We start from the raw sequence: 15,027 nt of genomic DNA, 5'->3' as shown, positions 1-15,027 counted from the left end.
CTTTGACATAGCCCAAGGGCACAACATAAACTGATTAGAATCAAATGCGTCCAAGATGGTAGATAAATGGACTTGATTAGACCTTGCCGGGAGAAATATCAATAACCTCAGATATGCAGACGACACCACCCTTGTGGCAGAAAGTGAAGAGAAATTCAAAAGCCTCTTAATGAAAGTGAAAGTGGAGAGTGAAAAAGTTGGCTTAAAGCTCAACATTCAGAAAACTCAGATCATGGCATCCGGTCCCATCACTTCATGGAAAATAGATGGGGAAACAGTGGAAACAGTGTCAGACTTTATTTTTGGGGGCTCCAAAATCACTGCAGATGGTGACTGCAGCCATGAAATTAAAAGACACTTACTCCTTGGAAGGAAAGTTATGACCAACCTAGATGGCATATTCAAAAGCAAAGACATTACTTTGCCAACAAAGGTCCATCTAGTCAAGGCTATGGTTTTTCCAGTAGTCATGTATGGATGTGAGAGTTGGACTGTGAAGAAAGCTGAGCGCCGAAGAATTGATGCTTTTGAACTGTGGTATTGGAGAAGACTCTTGAGAGTCCCTTGGACTGCAAAGAGATCCAACCAGTCCATTCTAAAGGAGATCAGTCCTGGGTGTTCTTTAGAAGGACTGATGCTGAAGCTGAAACCCCAGTACTTTGGCCACATCACGCAAAGAGTTGAATCATTGGAAAAGACTCTGATGCTGGGAGGGATTGGGGGCAGGAGGAGAAGGGGATGACAGAGGATGAGATGGCTGGACAGCATCACTGACTCGATGGACGTGAGTTTGAGTGAACTCTGGGAGTTGGTGATGGACAGAGAGGCCTGGCGTGCTGCGATTCATGGGGCCACAAAGAGTCAGACACGACTGAGCGACTGAACTGAACTGAAACCTTGATCTTCGATCAGAAGCTAAATGACATACCCAGAGGCAAAAGACCAAGGAGTGGGCTGTGGCCCAGTTCCTGGAAACCTCCTTCCCAAAAATGGTTGGAATAATCCTCCCACTCATTTACATATGAAATTACTCAGTCCATAAAAACTAACCACATCACACTTCCTGTCTGCACTCGCCTTCTGAGATGGCCTACACTCATTCTTGAGACATCAAGAACTGAGCTTCAGTAGGGCCTGAACACAGGTACTGTGGATTTTGACTGGGTTCAAGTCCTGGTCACGTGGGTTTGAGTTCCAACTGAGGTAAATGATTTCAGAACCAGCAGGTGCAAAGGCCCTGAGGCTGGCATGGTGGGGAGCCGATGGGTGCACCTCGGGAGGGCAGAGCCCAGCCTGTCTCTTGGGTGGGGGAGGAGGTGGCTGGCTGCTCACTCGTGCTCTCTCCCCTTCTTCCTCCATCCAGGGCTCCCTTCCCCAGCCCCCACTCGTGGATGTGATGGCGGCTCCAGCTCTGTCCTGCTGTCTGTCCCTCCTCATCCTCCTCTTGCTGCTGGCCATCCCTCAGACATCTACAGCAGTGAATGGTGAGGACCCTGGTATCTGGAGAGCTGGGCTTTCCCTCAGGAGGGAGGCTGAGGCCTTTCTAGAACTTGTTCTGAGACCCCTGGTTCTTGGCAGAAGCCCCATCAGCAGGGGCAGGAGGTGGGGGAAGGGGCCAATGGGACCAGAGACAGGGTATCTACCTTTTCCTTCAACCATCCTGTCTACATTGTACCCACAGGCCACTCCGAATTCCAGGAAGACAATGTCTTCTTGTCCCTGCCCTGCGTAGACCAGTCTGGGGGTCCTTGTGGGCTGTGGGACTCAGTTTTGTCCTCTCTGAAGCGGACCCACTAACCCTTTCTCTGCCCACCAGGACTGAGCATCTCCTCACCTGGTAGGAACAGGAGTGGCGGGGGAACCCTTGAAGGCCATGGGTGCCCTACAGCCAGCCCCACACGCCGCATCTTCACGGCATATGCTTCCAACATCACATGCTTCTATAACTCGAGAGCCAACGTCTCCTGCATCTGGAGCCATGATGAGGGCCTGCGGGCCACCACCTGCTGCTTGCACAGCCGTCAGCCTCAGAGGTGCGTGTGGGGTTGACGGGCAAATATACAGAATTGCAGGGTGCTGAGATCTTGTCATCCTGACTTCTGGACTCTTGAAATCTTACTAACAGCTCTCAGACTCCAAGAACTCTGCACTTTGAGAATTTTGGACTAATAAGACACACAGACTGCTGGTGTCACAGGAGTCTGGAAGAACTGAGGGGGTCAGATATTTAGGATCCTGGAGCCTGAGTGGAGGTGGGGTGTGCGATCCAGGCTGCAGTAGCAGGGCTGGGCATGAGCCAGACTAGGTAGTTTGGGGACACTGGGCTGCTCGCCTGATATGCTGAGGATGGACTCGATGTTAGAGGCAAGGAGGACCAAATGGGGTTCCCCAAAGTTTTTGAGTAACCTGGGATTTTGTGAGATGCCTAGGGCAGCTGTGGGGACAGGGGACTGGGGAGAGGCTGGGGGAACGAACTTGCCGGCTGGGAAGGAACCAGTGAAGGGTCACTGATCCAAACATCCTGCTGGTAGCAGCCAGCAGGGCGGCTTTGACCTTGGCTCCCAGGTGGGTGGTGATTCTAAGGGGCTCTGGAGGGCCTGTCAAGGATCGTGTGCACCCTATGGGGAGAATTTGGAGGGCTTTAGGTGGAAAAGGCCATGTGCCCTGAACGGATTTGTTTCTGGATCACTTTAGCTGCCCTGGGGCTTGACTGAGATGAGGAGGAAGGGAGAGATGCTCACAAAGGGAAGCAGGGCAGGTGGGGTTGGCATAAAGCCCGGGCTTAGGACAGTAATGCTGCATGGGCACCCTCCTGAGGCCAGCTCTGAGGGGGTCCCTCTTTTTCTTCAAAGAGAGGTGCTTTTTCCTACAAAACAGTGGAACCACACCTGTGAGCTGCAGCCAGTGAGGCCAGGATCCTGGGCATGCAACCTGGTCCTGGGACATTCTCCAGAAGTGAGTAGCCAGAGCTGGGAGGGGCAGCCGGGGCGGGGGGAGGTGCAGAGGAGCTTCTTTCTGGTGGAGGTCCCAGCACACCCAGTGGTCAGGGCTGCGGCAGAGTGGGCTTCCTAGGCTGGGGAGGCAGGAGGAAGGAGGCAGCATCCAGGGAGAGCAGATGACTGACCCAGGCACGGAGGGATCCGAGGTTCATGAGGTGTCGGCTGCTCAGCTCTGCTCCTATAAATTAAAATTAAATAAAAGCTCTGCTTCTCTGCTTTTATAAATTAAGTTTTATTGGCACACAGCCACACCCATTTGCTCTCTTGTTTTTTTATGGCTGCTTTTGCAGGACAGCAACAATAGCAACATTGAATAGTTGTGACAGAGATCATATGACCTGCAGCGTCAAAATTATCAACTTTCTGACCCTTTTCATAAAGAGTCAGAGCCGTGCCTTAGATGGAGGATCTCAGGGAGAGGGTCCAGCTTATTACAGCCGTGGTTTCCCCTGCCATCCACATCCCAGCAGCCTCTCCGTCCCCATACCAGCTACTGGCAATTACATCCCCAGCCTCCTTCCCTTGCAGGCTCAGAAACTGACCATAGTGGACATCATGAAATTGACGGTGATGTGCTCTGAAGGCGGGAAGTGGAGGAGGATGATGACCCAGGATATCAAGCCCTTTGATTACAGTGAGTGAGGCCTCCAGGGTGGAGCTGGTGTGGGGTGGGAAGGGTGGGCACTTCCTTCCCTGTCTTCCCCTTTGGGATCGCCCAGCACTAGTCTCTCCCCATCAGCTTCCACACCCCTATCAGCTTCCAACTCACTGCCCCTTGAACTTGGGCTGAAGTCCCGGACCCTTACCCAGTGTTCAAGGTCACTTGGCCTGGCTTCCTTCTCCAGCATGCCTCCTCTTGTGGCTTATATTCCTGTCACACCAAGGACCAGCTCTCCAGGCTCAACTTGCCCTTCCATGCCTCTAAACACTTGCACACCAAGCAGCCTCAGCCTGCTTGGAAGGCTCTTGTCACCCCGAAAATTGCCACTCTCCCATGAAGTTCAGTGATGAGTCACCTCCTCCAGGAGGCCTTCCCAGACTCTTGGAGCCCCTGGTACCTTCTCTTTCAGGGTGTTTACTTCCTGGGTCTTTGCTGCCTGATAATGGGTCTGTCTCCCTCATTGGGCTGAGTTTCCCTGAGGGCAGAGCTTCTGCCATCCTTACATCTCTGTTCTGAATACTCAGCATCAGGGCTGATCTGGGTGGTGCTGGGCTGAAAGTTTGTTGAACGACTGAGTGCCCTCCCCCACCTCCAGCCTATCCCCCTCCCTCTCCAAGCTTGGAGGTCATCTCTCGGGAAGAGATGGGAGCACAGAGTGAGATCCAGGGTTCTAAATGCAATCCTGCATTAGTGAGTGTAATCTAACTGGCAGGCCATTTAATATGTCTGAGCCTCAGTTTCCTCATCTGTAAAGTGGGGATAACCAGTTACCTGCTGCCTGTGGTTGCTGTAGGGCTTATGTGGTGGTGCAGCGATAAAGAATCCACCCGCAATGCAGCAGATGCAGGTTCAACCCTTGGGTCAGGAAAGTCCCCAAAGAAGGAAATGGCAATCCACTTCAGTTTTCTTGCCTGGGACATTCCACTGACAGAGGAGCCTGGTGGGCTACCGTCCATGGGGTCGAAAAGAGTCGGACACAACTTAGCAACTAAATACCACCAAAAGCATGGTTGCTGTAGGAGTCTATAAGCCAAGATACAGAAATTGCTTAGCACTTGCTCAATAAACATTTGCTAATTATTATTTGTGGAGTTCTACAGAGTCTCAGAAGTATAAAAATTAAGATCAATTGAACTTCAGAATCATACAATCTTAGTATCATATAAGAGTGATGAAGTAGAATTAAATTAAATAAATGAGATGATTCAGGTAAATCTCTGATCAAATCTGAGTGCAGAGAAAGACTGCCTTGACTCATTCATTCTGCAGATATCTAATCAAGTGCCCACCACTTGCTGGGTAATGTTCCAGGCACCAAGGATACTCCAGAGATCAAGTCCTTGCCCTCAGAGAGCTCAGTCTGGTGGGGCAGACAGAAAACAAATAACAAATCAGAAGTAGATATTTAATATATCAGATGATGATAAGTACTAGGGAGAAAAATGAAACAAGCGACGGGGACAGAGAGTGGTGGGTGGTTGGGGTAAGCTTCTCTGAATGGTGATATTTGAGCAGGGACATGCCGATCCCTGGGAAAAGAGAGCACCAGGAGGGAGGAACAGCAGGTACAAAGGTGGAGGTGGGAGCTCGGCATGTGGCATCCCCCAAGCTTGTTCTCTCTGCCTTTGTCTCTCTCCTGTCTCCAGTTCGTCTGGTTCCACCCCACTCACTCCAGGTCGTCCACATAGAGACCCATAGGTGCAACATAACCTGGACCGTCTCCCAGGTATCCCACTACATCCAAAACGACGTGGAGTTTGAGGCCCGGTTAAGGTACGCCGACCACAGCTGGGAGGTGAGTACCTGGCTCCGTCGCACCTGCCCTGACTCCTCCCTGTCCCGGTTACCCTGTCCATCCTTCATCTCAGCAAAGCCACAGAAGCCCCTAATCAACCCCTCCTGCTCCTTGGAACTGCCCCCCACCACCCCCCTCTGGGGTCCCCTGACACCCCAAGGGTCCAGCTGGCATCATATTCAAGGCAAGATTTACAAAGTCAAGAGGCAGGTGACTCCCACTCTGAAGATTACAGAGGCCTTGGGCAGCCACTCTTCCCTCTTCAAATCCAGTGTGGTCCACGTCCATGGGGGTTGATCGCTTACTCATTCACCGTGTGTTAGTCACTCAGATGTGTCCGATACTTTCAAGGTAGGAATACTGGAGAACGTTGCCATTCCCTTCTCCAGCAATCTTCCTGACCCAAGGATTCAACCCAGGTATCCTGCATGCAGCAAATTATTTACTGTAGAACCACCACTCATTCACTTACCCATTCCTTTATTCGCTCACTCAGTCAACAAACATTCCCTGAGTACCTACTGTGTGCTGAATGCTGGGGCAAGAATGGAGGGAGAGTCTGACAAGCTGCCTCTGAGGAAACTCACATGGGGGATAGGAACAGACTCTGCGCTGTTTTTACATACTCTCATGAAATTTCATTGTGATAACACAGTTGAGAAGGCCTGGGCCAGGCTCCTTCAGACTCACGTGACCAGGGCTTTCTGAGATCTGGGGCTTAGGCAGGAGTTGAGCCTTTGAGGATCTGGGGAGGGTCTTCCAGGCAGAGGAAAGAACCATTGCACAGGCAGGACACGGCCTATGTGTCTGGAGTGCTGGAAAAAAGCAAAAAGGGTGACACCGAGCAGGGAGAGGTCTATGGGAAACCCCTCTTTATGGCTGAGTGGGGAAGAGACTGCTGCAGAGCACAGGGGTGCGGGGCGCAGGGAAGGAGGGAGACCTTGGACGGGGCTCAGAGGTCATGGGAGCTCAGACCTGCAGAAGGAAGGAGTGGAGGGAAGAGGGAAGGGTCCAGAATAGGTTCTAGAGGTGGAGCCAGCTGATTGACAGATGGCTTTGGATACTGGAGTAGAGAGAGGGGGAGGAGTTCAGGAAGACCCTGATTCCTGGGGCCCCTGCAAGTGGCTAGTTGGGGAGCCTTTCTGTAGGAGGGGGGACAGTGCAGAGTGGATGGCTAGAAGGGATAAAGAAAGGCACTGCTTTGCTCATACTCTCAGCCAGCCCTGCCATAGGAAGTGAGGGGGCAGTGCAGACCCCTCTGGTCTGACAGCCCTGTCTCTGCCCCAGGACGCCCGGCTACTGACCCTCAGGCAGAACCAGCAATGGATCTCCCTGGAGAATCTCGCTCCAAGTATGGAATATGAGCTTCAGGTGCGGGCCAAGCCCCGGCTAGGCAGCCACGAGGTTTGGAGCCACTGGAGCCAGCCCCTGGCCTTCAGGACGGTCCCTGCAGGTACTGATGGGGAGCGGAGGTGGGGATGCAGCCTGGGCAGGAGGCAGGGACTGGGGGCAGCTGCTGGGGCAGCATTGGAGTGTGGGTATGGCGCCCTTTGACCATCATTAACTCACTGGATGTGACCTGCAGGGTGGTAACGTGGGCATGTTTTACAGATGGGAACAGGGATTCAGAGAGGGAGTGGAACTTGCCAGTGGGCTTGTGAGTTAGTGTGAGGCCAGTGAGATTCTTTCCACTCTCTCCACCCTGAAACCTCAAACTTTTGATTTCTTTTAGTTGCTCTGAGACATATGGGATCTTATAGGACCAGAGACTGAACCTGTGTCTCCTGAATTTGCAAGTGGATTCTTTACCTCTGAGCCACAAGGGAAGCCCCTCCTTATGGAATTTACTTGGCTCTTGCATTTACTGTCTGCCCACCCACTGCTATTGTCTCCCCTGACCCCCACTCCCACCAGACTGTAAGCTCTATACTGTTATAGTCCAGGAACCTAGAAGAGAGCTGCTACATAGTAGGTACTCAATAAAAATTTGTTGATTGAATGAGTGCAAGTCTAGAATTTTAGAAGGTTAAGGGCATATATAGAAGGTTTAGAAGGTATCTAAAAGGTCTTCCCTTCTAGGCTCAGTCAAGTAAGGATCTGTTTTTTTTCTCTCTGCATATGTTTTATTTGAACTGGCCTACTGTATGCATTTTATACTTAATACGACCACATTTTCTGAAGACAAAACTGCTTATATAGTCTGAAAAATGATTGTTTTTCCCTGCATTGTTATTTTATTTAGATAAAACCTTGAAGGATTTAGAATCAAACATAGTATTTACTGTTATCATTTGATATTAGGACTATTCTGAAAATTTAACCCAATGGTTATTGTACTGACAGCCTCCCTTTGTTGTTATTATTTGCATATTTGCCCTACTCCCATACTAAGAGATGTTTCCTTGGGTTAGACAGATTTCAAGTCTCATGCATTCTGTAACACCCAGAGTGCCCAGCACATGCTGCCAGTAGGTACTCAGTAAATCACTGTTAGATTAATAAATGGATGAATAGACCCTTTCTCAACCCAATGTCAAGACCTTCCTTCATTTCATCCTTCATCCTTGTCTCAATCCATCCATCTATCCCTCCATCCTCCAGTGAAAAAGTTCACTTTAAATTCAATGTTCAAAAAATTTAAGATCATGGCATCCAGTCCCATCACTTCATGGTAAATAGAAGGGGGAAAAGTGGAAGCAGTGACAGATTTTATTTTCTTGGGCTCCAAAATCACTGTGGGTGGTGACTGCATCCATGAAATTAAGACACTTGGTCCTTGGAAGAAAAGATATGACAAATCTAGACAGTGTATTAAAAAGCAAAGACATTACTTTGCCAACAAAGGTTCATATGGTCAAAACTATGGTTTTACCAGTGGTCATGTGCAGATGTGAGAGTTGGACCATAAAGAAGGCTCAGTGCCAAAGAATTGATGCTTTGAGACTGTGGTTCAGGAGAAGACTCTTGAGAGTTCCTTGGGACGCAAGGAGATCAAAACCAGTCATCCTAAAGGAAATCAACCCTCAATAGTCATTGGAAGGACTGATGCTGAAGCTCCAATACTTTGGCTACCTAATGCAAAGAGCTAACTCATTGGTAAGGACCCTGATGCTGGGAAAGATTGAGGGCAGGAGGACAAGTGGGCGGCAAAGGATGAGAAGGTTGGATAGCATCACCGACTCAATTGACATGAATTTGAGCAAACTCCAGAAGACAGTGAAGGACAGGGAAGCTTGGTGTGTTGCAGTCCATGGGATTGCAAAGAGTCAGGTATGACTTAGCGACTGAATAACAACATCCCTCATCCATCCATCCCTCAGAGAGCTATTCTTAGGTAGGTTGATAAGGAGTCTGGGGCCCTCAAGGAGGAGAAAGGGACAAATGCTTTTTTCTACATTCCTTCATCTTAGTTACATAAGACTTTTTTCTTAAGGTCTGAGTTGTTATGGAAACAATCATAACAACTAAATTAAAACCAACTAAAAATATTGCTTAATACTAACTTTATTTAAGCCCAGAGCTAAGGGCACCCCACTCCAGTACTCTTGCCTGGAAAATCCCATGGATGGAGGAGCCTGGTAGGCTCCAGTCCATGGGGTCGCCAAGAGTCGGATACGACTGAGCGACTGTACTTTCACTTTTCACCTTCATGCATTAGAGAAAGAAATGGCAACCCACTCCAGTGTTCTTGCCTGGAGAATCCCAGGGACAGGGGAGCCTGGTGGGCTGCCATCTATGGGGTCGCACAGAGTTGGACACGACTGAAGTGACTTAGCAGCAGCAGCAGCAATGACTACACAACAAAACAGCTCATCTTGCTGAAGGGTATGTTTTTCTTTAAGCTCTAGATGACACCACCCTTATGGCAGAAAGTGAAGAGGAACTAAAAAGCCTCTTGATGAAAGTGAAAGTGGAGAGTGAAAAAGTTGGCTTAAAGCGCAACATTCAGAAAACGAAGATCATGGCATCCGGTCCCATCACTTCATGGGAAATAGATGGGGAAACAGTGGAAACTGTGTCAGACTTTATTTTTGGGGGCTCCAAAATCACTGCAGATGGTGACTGCAGCCATGAAATTAAAAGACGCTTACTCCTTGGAAGGAAAGTTGTGTCCAACCTACATAACTTATTGAAAAGCAGAGACATTACTTTGCCGACAAAGGTCCGTCTAGTCAAGGCTACGGTTTTTCTTGTGGTCATGTATGGATGTGAGAGTTGGACTGTGAAGAAGGCTGAGCGCCAAAGAATTGATGCTTTTGAACTGTGGTGTTGGAGAAGACTCTTGAGAGTCCCTTGGACTGCAAGGAGATCCAACCAGTCCATTCTAAAGGAGATCAGCCCTGGGATTTCTTTGGAAGGAATGATGCTAAAGCTGAAACTCCAGTACTTTGGCCACCTCATGTGAAGAGCTGACTCATTGGAAAAGACTCTGGTGCTGGGAGGGATTGGGGGCAGAGGGAAAAGTGGACGACAGAGGATGAGATGGCTGGATGGCATCACCGACTCAATGGATGTGAGTTTGAGTGAACTCCAGGAGTTGGTGATGGACAGGGAGGCCTGGCATGCTGCCATTCATGGGGTCGCAAAGAGTTGGACACGACTGAGTGACTGAACTAAACTGAACTGAAAATGTATGTTATGGGAGTGGGTCTAGTAAGACTTTTAAAACCTTGAAACATTCTTTTAGTCTACTGTTACTAACCAATTGATAAAGTATATAAAACCCCATCCCAATTAGTAAGTGGGGTGCTCCCTGCCTCCTTCTGATGTCTATGTCAGAAGCTTTCTCTATCTCTTTTTCACTGTAATGAAACTTTTGCAAAGCTCTGAATGACTGGAGCCACGTCTTCGGTCCTGAAGTGAAATCCTTTCCTTCGGAGATCACGAATCCAAGACTGCTCACCGTAAGCTATCACCTCCATCCATCAGTTCTTTCAACAATTACAATCTGAGCACCTTCCCTGAATCACAAAGGGCTTTACTTGCCAGAGAAGCCGTGGGACTTCATGGACTTGACCTGTGATTTTGAGGAGCGACAGTCCAGCCAGGAGGACAGATCCCAAGCAAATCCTTCCCCAATGTCCAACCAATTACAAATGAGAGAGAGTTGTCTGGGGAGACAGGTGGGTGCCAGGACTTAACAGGCACATATTGGCTTTAGATGGGGTGAGGCTGGTCTGGGAAGACTGTAGTAGGAGTTCAGAGGGAGCATGGTGAGGGTCCGGCAGGTTTGAGCTTAGAGCCCTCCGGGGCCTGACAGGGAGGCAGGGGCAGGGGCGGCAGGGCTGAGACTTGCAGGGTGAGCAGGTGAGGTTATATCATAAGGGCAGCGGGAAGCCTTTGTTGGGCGGGGGTTCAAGCAAGGACAGGACGTTATCTGATTTTCATTCTAAGAGGACAGCAGCTGATGCCAAAGGCTTGGCAGTGGTACTTGGGGGACAGAATGATGGCCAGATGAGCAGAACAAGGGAGATGGAGGGCTGAGGAGGTGGGTCAGAGCAAGAGCTTCAGGACTGTGAATCCTTGGGTAGTTAGGGTTGGAGGTGAGGGTGTTTGGGAAAGAGATGCAGGAGGAGCAGAGGGCTGGGGCCTGGGGCTGTCTCAGGAACCCATTTCTGATCTGTACCAACTGGAGGAAGGCGAGGGATCCATTGAGTTAAGCTTCCTTCTCTGTATCTGGTGGTTAAGTGGGATGAAGGGTTCTGGGAGGCTGGAGGGCAGGGCTTAAACCTCCACCCTTCTGTGTGACCTAAGGCTGACATCTGCCCCTCTCTGGGCCCAGGCTTATCATCTTTACAGGGGCAGGATAGATCTGAGAGTCTCCAAGATCCCTCGTGGGTCATTCTCTTGGCTTTCTCTTTCCTTGGGTTCCCCTCATGCTGCCTGCCTGGAATTGACGGGCCCTGCTTGCTTCCCTGTCTTGTCCTGTGGGCACCTGCCCTGTTCAGGGCAGAAACAGCCACTGTCCACACTGGGCCACTCTCCTTGCCTTCGTCTCAGCTCCCTCCAATGTGGAGGCTGGGGAGCGGCACGCATCGCCCCCTGGTGGAAACTTCTGGGCCCATAACTCTGTGTTTTTGTGTTTTTTTTAATATTCATTTATTATTTCACTTCTGTAGGGTCTTAGTTGCAGCATGCAGGATCTTTGCTGCCTCACGTGGGATCTTTCCTTGTGGCCCATGCCGTATGTGGGCTTCTGGCATGTGGGATGGTGTGTGGCCATCTCCTTCATGGCCGGGCAGGTTCTTAACCGCTGAGCCATCAGGGAAGTCCCTTAACTCAAATGTTCTAAAGCAGTTACTGAGTGCCCTTTGTGTGCAAAGTACTGAGGCAAGTGTGGAGGAGGTGGGCAATGAGGGGAAGGAGGGAAAGAATCTTGTGTAGGTGCTCAGAACTCAACTCTAGTGTCGCCGACCTGAGCTCAGATCCCAATTACAAGGGAGCCCTGGGTGTCCTCATGTCTAGTGTTAGTCATGGTGGAGGGAGGTCCTGTGGCTGCAATGGGTGTGAAATGGCATTGTAGGGGGACCTCCTGTCACCGTCACTTCAGCCCAGGACAAGCAGGCTGTGTTTATTACATGTGCATGCTCAGTGCCCTCAGCAAAGAGCACCATCCAGAGAGGCTCCCTACTGTGTGCGTGGACATGCCAGCTCAGGGTTCTTCCAAGCAGGGTGGAGTCCAGACGCTAAGGGCCCCTTTCCTGTGTGGGCCAATACTCTGGTGGGGTATCCCACGGAGCCAGGACTTCAAGGCTCTAGAGGTGGGAGCCTGTCTAGTACAGCAGATGTCTTGAGCATTTAGGCATCTCTTATTCCCCAGGTAGCAGCAGGACTGGCTGGATATGCATAGCTCAGGTGTGCTTGAAGGACATCTACCTGTACACAGGTGTGCTGGCTAGAATGAACCCATCTGTGGGCACGCCAGAGATAGCCTGGGCTTCCTGCTATAGGAAGGAGTGGTCTCCTCATCACAGGGGGGCATTCAAGGGAGTCTGGGCACTCTGGGTGAGATTCTGTGGAAGGGAGCTGGGCATCAGTTGAGGGTTGGATGGGGGGATGCTTTAAGCTAAGCTCCATGCACCTACTTCAGCCACACAGGCCGCTTTACACCTGTATCTACACCCCCCTCTGCCCCTTCACTCAAGCTGGCCTCTGACCCTTGTCCTGTGTTAGATATTTCAGCCTTCAAGGTCTGGCTCAAAGTTTCCTCCTCCCTGCAGTCTGCCTTAAAGAGGCAACCACGCAGGGAGTGTCTGAACACCTCCAGATAAAGTTTTATTCACCCATGTGACCATTCCTGTCTTCTGTCTCTTCTATTAGGCCCTGGACTCCCGGCGGCAGACTTGAATCCTGAGCATCTTTTGTAAAGGTCATAACTCCCAGGATGACACATGCTTGACGAATGGTCCATGCAGTTGGTGGGTTCTTACCTTCTATGCCCGAGAAAACCATGATTCAGAGGGCAGAAAAATAGTGGGAAGGCTGGAGTGGGTTCTGGAAGGTAGGGCAGCACAGGTAGAACAGGTGCCGAATGGCCAGCAGTGACTGGAATACCCACGGTCCTCTCATTCCTAAGGCAGTGGCCTCCCAGCAGTGAGCAGTGTGTCCTCTGGAGCCAGACGGCCTGGGTTCAAGTCCCAGCCCTGGCACTAACCCCGCTGTGTGGCCGTGGGCAAGCTGTTTAACCTGTGCCTTAGTTTCCCCATCTGTAAAAGAGGATCATAAGAATACCTACCTGAAAGTGTTAGTTACTCAGTCGTGTCTGACTTTTTGTGACCCCATGGACTGTAGCCCACCAGACTCCTCTGTCCATGGAATTCTCTAGGCAAGAATACTGGAGTGGGTAGCCATTCCCTTCTCCAGGGGATTTTTCCAGCCCAGGGATTGACCCTGTTTCTCCTGCATTGCAGGCACTTTCTTTACTGTCTGAGGTACCAAGTGCTGTTATCAGGGTTAAATGAATTAATATGATGCTTCTCAAATTTCCGTGTGTGCAGAAATCACCCGGGAACCTGGTTAAGATGCAGATTCAGATTCAGTCTGGGGTGGGGCCTGAGATACCGCGTTTCTGACAAACACCTGGGGATGCTGGTGCATTGGACCTCAACCCACACTTGGCCTATTCAGGAATTAACACCCATAAACTAGGAACAGGGCCTGGAGCATGGTAGGGACCAGGCCAGTGTTGTCAGCACTGGTACCTGGTGCCTCAGAGAAGGCTTTGAGGACTTTCTGGCCTCTTTCAGTGCACCTTCGCGGTGCTCTGCTCTCTGGAGCCTTGGTGATGCTGGCGCCTCTGCTGTCTGAGGTGGGCTGTTCTGAACCTTCTTGGTGGTCTATGCTGGGGGCGCTGAGGAGGGACAGGTGTTAGTGGGCAGGTTTCAGGACAGAGCTGAGAAGAGAGACACAGGAAGAGGGCTTGGCAGCAGAAGCAGCTCACCAGGCCCACTCACTCTAGTGTCCGGGCTCACCCTGGTATGCACTTCACAGTCTAAACCACACACCTCGCAGCTTCCCCTGCCCCCTCCGCTCCTGCCGCCCCCTGCTTCCTGCGGGAAGGGCACAGGTGACTTCAGCCAGGGGCCAGCAGCGCTCTGGCTGGAACCACAGGCCCGAAGCCCTCGGCCACATCCTCTCGATGGAAGTGCCCCTTGGTCCCTTCCTTGCTCTGCCCAGGCCCCCCCACCCCACCTGGGTTCTGGTGCACTGGCCAGACCTGGTTGGTCCTTGAGTCCTGGCTTGGACAGTGGTGGTGAGGCTGGGCTTCCTGGGTGCTTCTGCAGAGGTGGAGGTTGGGGGATGGGAGAGCCAAGAGGTTGTGGACAGATAACTCTGTGTTGGGGGCCTGGATGGCTGAGCATCTGACTCAGCTCTGCCTTCGAGACCTGCCCCTCCCTTTGCTCCCTCATCCCACGGTCTTTGTTTTCTACCTAATAGTGTTGTTTCCAGAGGTGCCATGTGGTGACCCATGAAACGTGGGTATACAAATCACCTTCCTCAGTCAGGAGCAGGCGAGGGCCTCCTGGCGGGTACAGCCGGTTGCTGACCGAGTTCCAGTTTAGGTTATTTCCCGGCTCCAGGCCCCGAGGAATGAGCTAGTCACAGTGTTCCTCCGGCCTTGCCCTGAGATGGGCTGATGCAGCCTGGGGCCCTTCATCCTTTGCTGCTTTCAAGTTAGCTCATAAGCTCCCTGGGGCCCATGAGAGCAAGGTCACTGGTTTAAGCCCCATGTGGGGGAGGAGGTAAGCATCCCTCCTTCCCACTCAGGCAGCTGCCTTGACTCTGCCTGGTTCTCTCTTAAATAGGGAGGCTTCAGGGTGGGTGTGCAATGCACCCTCATGCCAGGAGCCCCCTCTGAGGTCTGAGAAGAGCCTCTCCCACCACCCTGTGGCTCCCCCCACACCCTTCTGCACCCCACCCCAGCAGGGAAGCAAGGTGCCCAGTTTAGATTCCTCCAATCAGAGGATGCCTTTCCTGGAAGAATCCATCTGACCTGATCCTGTCCTTGTAGGGCTGGGAGGCTGGGCCCAAAGAGGAGTGGTCTGACCCTTTTGGTTCTTGCTTATTAGCAT

The 15,027-nt window shown here is 51.1% G+C and overlaps 1 protein-coding gene across 2 annotated transcripts; it reads left to right on the top strand.

Annotated features, from left to right (window-relative positions):
- Positions 1 to 1,069: 1,069 nt before the first annotated feature.
- LOC109559533 (interleukin-2 receptor subunit beta-like) lies at positions 1,070 to 13,449 on the top strand. 2 transcript variants are annotated; one of them, XM_070789778.1, is made up of 8 exons: positions 1,070 to 1,144; positions 1,364 to 1,484; positions 1,817 to 2,033; positions 2,853 to 2,955; positions 3,528 to 3,633; positions 5,307 to 5,455; positions 6,743 to 6,908; positions 12,776 to 13,449. In XM_070789778.1, exons 2-8 carry the CDS (start codon positions 1,397 to 1,399, stop codon positions 12,820 to 12,822), a joined length of 876 nt encoding a protein of 291 aa, XP_070645879.1. In that variant the 5' UTR covers positions 1,070 to 1,144; positions 1,364 to 1,396; the 3' UTR covers positions 12,823 to 13,449. The 2 variants fall into 2 exon arrangements, with proteins under 2 accessions (XP_070645879.1, XP_070645880.1); XM_070789779.1 differs by lacking the exon at positions 12,776 to 13,449 and adding an exon at positions 7,188 to 7,981.
- The last annotated feature ends 1,578 nt before the right edge of the window (positions 13,450 to 15,027 follow it).

This window comes from Bos indicus, chromosome 5 (assembly GCF_029378745.1).
Source record: "Bos indicus isolate NIAB-ARS_2022 breed Sahiwal x Tharparkar chromosome 5, NIAB-ARS_B.indTharparkar_mat_pri_1.0, whole genome shotgun sequence".
NCBI classification, from domain to species: Eukaryota; Metazoa; Chordata; class Mammalia; order Artiodactyla; family Bovidae; genus Bos; species Bos indicus.
Note: the sequence above shows the minus strand (reverse complement) of the source record. Positions and strands in the feature narration are given on the sequence as shown.